The sequence below is a fragment of the Somniosus microcephalus genome, chromosome 21 (assembly GCF_052327205.1).
Source record: "Somniosus microcephalus isolate GS21.2 chromosome 21, FLI_Smic_1.0, whole genome shotgun sequence".
In the NCBI taxonomy this organism is placed as follows: domain Eukaryota; kingdom Metazoa; phylum Chordata; class Chondrichthyes; order Squaliformes; family Somniosidae; genus Somniosus; species Somniosus microcephalus.
In genome coordinates, this window is record NC_141007.1 from 62648957 (window position 1) to 62653834 (window position 4878).

The 4878-nt window shown below is 45.2% G+C and overlaps 1 protein-coding gene across 3 annotated transcripts in view; it reads right to left on the reverse strand.

The window, feature by feature from the left end:
- Positions 1 to 4824, reverse strand: part of cog1 (component of oligomeric golgi complex 1) — a 38435-nt gene extending 33611 nt beyond the window's left edge. For 2 of the 3 annotated variants that reach the window (XM_085963753.1, XM_085963754.1), the window contains exons 1-2: positions 4225 to 4824; positions 1631 to 1875 (exon numbers count right to left, since the gene is read on the reverse strand). In XM_085963753.1, coding sequence (XP_085819879.1) covers positions 1631 to 1875; positions 4225 to 4776 — 797 coding nt within the window. In that variant the 5' untranslated portion in view covers positions 4777 to 4824. The remainder of the gene's footprint in view (positions 1 to 1630; positions 1876 to 4224) is intronic. The other variant, XM_085963755.1, reaches the window with a different exon arrangement.
- Positions 4825 to 4878: the final 54 nt, after the last annotated feature.

The window sequence follows — 4878 nt, forward strand, 5'->3', positions numbered from 1 at the left end:
CAGAAGGCTGTGGAGACCAAGTCACTGAATATATTTAAGGAGATAGATAGATTTCTAGACACAAAAGGCATCAAGGGGTATGGGGAGAGAGCGGGAATATGGTATTGAGATAGAGGATCAGCCATGATCATATTGAATGGCGGAGCAGGCTCGAAGGGCCGAATGTTTCTATATAGCACCTTTAACATAGTAAAACGCCCCAAGGCACTTCACAGGAACATTATCAAACAAAATTTGACACCGCGCCACATAAGGAAATATTAGGGCAGAGTGGTAGGTTTTAAAGAGCATCTTAAAAGGAGAAAAGAGAGGTAGAGAGACGGAGAGACTTAGGGAGGGAATTCCAGAGCAGCTGAAGGCACAGCCACCAATGGTGGAGCGATTACAATCTGGGCGGCTCAAAGAGGCCAAAATTCGAGGAGCGCAAAGATCTGAGAGGGTTGTAGGATGTTACAGAGATAGAGAGGTTTGATCCATCATTCTGCTAAGCTTACAGCTGGTGGATGTCATCAAAAGTGAAGCTGTTCTTTTTGTTCAGAGCAGTTAACTCATTGTCTGAAAGAGAAGCAACCAAAACACTACAAACACTGCAAGTATATTAAGGAACTGCACACTTTGTGGGCAAATTACATTATCTTCAATGCTACACAATTCGGTTGAAAACTGTGGTAGTGGATTGCACAACCACCTCTCCACAAGGGTACCATGCTCACTTCAGTTACAAATATCTAACTATTGATAGGTGATTACATTTGAAACACATTGAGGTAGATTTTCGAATTGTTGCTCCGGTGTAAAACTGATGTTGTGGATCAGCCGCCCATTGTAGAAATGGATGGCTGACCAGCAACACTAGTTTTACACGCGGCAAGTTGAAGATATACCCCACCAGGTAAAACAGTTGATGAAGTGATTATGAAAACTGGTATATGTCTGGAAGTTCTTAAGTAAACTACTTTTCAGAGTCAGTGACTCAATATCTACTCAAGTGATGGAAGGCAGGCAGCCTTCTACAAGATCATAACCAGAGCAGTACCACAAGAGTTGCTGCTGTGTAAATTGGTTCTTCAGTTTGTATTAGCAACACAAGGAGTTTTAAGAGCCACAGCTACATCCCAGTATTCTGTATTAACTAGTGATGAATCTCAACATCGTGTCTCCTGTTTTGTAGAAGTGTTTCCTAGCTTGCGCAATGTCTGAAACTCCATTGATCAAGAAATTCAAATACAACATTTACCACTGTCCTTTCAACAAGATCACTGGAACAGACGCACACCCATGGGAAAGCTCAGACTTGCCCACTGGCACACCAGTAAACATTTTCTCGTTTTTTGTATGTTCTCCAGAATGATCAATGTTAATTTCGAAACAGCTGCCCTTTGTTTCCATTTCACTCAATATACAAAAGTTAACAAGTCTGACTTAAAACTATGATAATCTTCAGAGAGGCAATTTCACAGGTATAGAGTCAAAACTAGAAACCATGTGTGAAAGGTGATTTTAAAACATTGTGACACTGCTACGCAAGCCTCCAAAATTGGTATTAAAATAATGCATAAGGTGCCAGTGGTATTTGACTGCTGGATGAAGTGAGAAGAGTAAAAGTTATTTTCATTCATGACTAACTAACCTGAAATGACCTGCTGCTGCTACTTGTCGAACAAGGATGGGAAAGCGTGCCAGGACAGGACTGTAATGGGAACCGGAGGAGTCCAACTGGAGGATACTATGAATGTGACAGCACAGCAGATACATCTGAGTAGCATGGAGATACTGAGATGATTCTAAGGCACTCCAAATCTTCTCTGGCATATTCAGAAGGAGTTTGATCTGTGCTGCCATACTGTAGAACTTCTCCTGGGACTGCTGCTGAGCCTGAAGCAGAAATATAAAATCACTGTCTGCATTGCACATTACTGTTACTCACATGTCAGTAACACAGTTTAAAGATCAAGTTTGCCAGGATCATTATAATCACACAGAATCACAGAAACCCCACAGTGCAGATAGAGGCCATCTTGGCCCATCGAGCCTGCACCGACACATATCCCACCCTATCCCCGTAACCCCACGTATTTAATCCCCCTAACACTAAGGGTCAGTTTATCATAGCCAATCAACCTAACCCGCACATCTTTGGACTTTTACCTTTACAGATGCTGCTGTGCTTGGTTCTACTTGTCCCATAGTCAGAACACTGCCTGAATTTGCTTTTCATTCTCCCACAATTGCTTTTAGTGGCCCAAGGCTCCACCTCTGGCTCCCTTCCTAACCTCAGCTACAAGCTGTCCCTCTGCAGCGTTATTCATAGGCATGGAGTCAGCTTCCATATGCCACCACTGTGTTATCTGCTGTCTTTTCCCAAATCAAGTCGTAGATGGTCCACAATTTCTCCAATTTAGTTTTGAAAAACCGCCGCCACCCTGCTCCAAAATGTGCATCTTAGCCCCCAAATTCACCCCTTCCCTGGGTGCTTAAGACTGAACCCAACGGTATGCAACATCGGTGACCTATTTCATGAATGAGCTTCAAACCATATACAATGGCAGTGCAAGATGGCTACCAGGCTGACCACTAGGTTCCTCGCCTTTGCAATCTGATCCATTGCCATTCCTAGTCCTGAACCATGCCTCCCACCCCAACAGCTGCTGAACTTCCGACTTCATATCCACTCTATCACAAAGACTACCTATTTCACCTCCATACCATCACCCACTTCTGCCCCAAACTCATCCCATCTGCTCCCGAAATCTTCATCCATGTCTCTATTCCATCCAGACTCAACTGTTCCAAAGCTTTCTTAGCCAGTTTATCATTCTGCAACCTCTACATAAACATCAACTCATCCAAAACTCTGCTGCCCAGACCCTACCCTACACAATGTCCTCCAACACATCAAATTTTAAATTCTCACCCTCGTGTTTAAATTCCTCTAAGGCCTCACCCCTCCCTATCGCTAACTTTTTCCAGCCCTACAACACCCCTTTATGAAATCTCAATTCCTTTGATGTCAGCTTCTTGAGCATCCCCCTTCCCTTCACCCCACTATTGATGGCCATGCCTTCAGCTGCCTAAGCAACACTCTGGAGTTCTCTTCCTATATCAACATAACAAAAAAACGATTATCTGGTCATCACATTGCTGTTTGTGGAAGCTTGCCGAGCGCAAATTGGCTGCCGCGTTTCCTACATTACAACAGTGACTACACTTCAAAAAGTACTTAATAGGCTGTAAAAGCACTTTGGGACGTCCAGTGGTCGTGAAAGGCGCTATATAAATGCAAGTCTTTCTTTCTGAACCCCTCCACCTCTTTGCCAAAGCATTTAGTCACTGCTCCTACTACTTCCTTATTTGGTGCAGCATCCATTTTTTGATTACACCTCTTGGATTTTTCTACATTAAAAAGTGCTGTATAAATGCAACTTCATGTACTCAAAGACTGACTATTTCCACTTCAAACATCATCTACCTCTGCCCATACCATCTGCTCAAATCCACATCAATGCCAGTCATCTCGAAGATCCACTTTGCCAATCCTTTGAGGATCGCTCTACATAAACTCAAACTTACCTAAACCACTGCTGCCTGCATCCTAACCCATACTAAGTCCCACGCATCTGTCACCCATCTCACTTTCAACATTCTTGATCCTATACACTGGAATTCACTCCCTAAATTCCACTCCCATTGGTATATCTTGTCGTACTTTCAAAAGCCTCCTCAAAACCAAAATGCTTTGGCCACATATTCGGTCACCTCCCCTGACTACTTACTACTAATGCTGGCGACTGGTTTCTTGTTCAGTACGAGATGTTTACTATTTCATAAAAAGGTACCACATTAATGCAAATTGCAAACGCTGGACGAGATGGGTCTTTGTAATGTCATAATAAAACACTGAACTGAAAACATGTTCATTAAAAATTGATAACATGTACAAAAAAAACTGAAATTAAATACCCTATGCAGACAATTAATTATAAGCTTAGTACTGATTTAGAAACCAGTCGAAATTCCACCTGAAAGATTTCATACAGAAGAGACCAGTGGGATGGGGAGCGCCAAAACGCAACAGAAAAATAAACGACAATAATGTATGGCACAGTGCTACAAGAGTAGTTTTTTCCCCCTCCCTTAGGCTTCTGTGAAGCGCTTTGGGACATTGGGCACTGTATTAACGCCGGGTGCTCTGCAGACACGGGCGAGCGCTGGGGGGTCACACACCTGGTTGCGCTGGGCGGTGAAAGTCGCTGCTTTGCCGGCGGCCGGTTTGATTCTGGTGCAGTACTCGTACATATCCTGCACCGAGCTGACCACTTTCTCGGAGCACAGCCGCATCTCGGTGATGGTGTCGGCCGCCTCGATCAGGTCGCGGTACCGCTCGCCCACCATCTGGCGCAGCTCCTCCTTCTTCTGCTCGATGTCGCCGCGGACCCGGCGTTCCACCTGCCGGATCTCCTCCGTGCTGTAGCGCTCGAAAAGGGACACGGTGTCCTGGATGTCGCTGACGCGGAGGCTGCTGGCGGAGACGGCCATGGTCCTCGGGGCGGGAGGGGAAATGGTCGCCGCTCCGGGCAGAAAGTGACCGTCGGACCAGACCTCAAAACAACCAACCTCCCGATTTAAAAAAAAAACACAAGACGATTGTGAATGAAACAATGGTGAAAGCTTGAAGTCACTGTTTTTTTTCCCCCCCCCTTCACCCGTAATTCTCTCTTGATCAGAAAGACGTGGCCCTGAAGAAAAATGAGAGGGCGGGTTGGGCATAATACGCATGCGCGCGGGCTTGAACCCGCCCAGTCCCGACGCATGCGCAAATGTAGCTGTATGCTTGCGCCTGCGCGGACATGATTCCTCCCCCCCCCTTCTCGCTTCGGA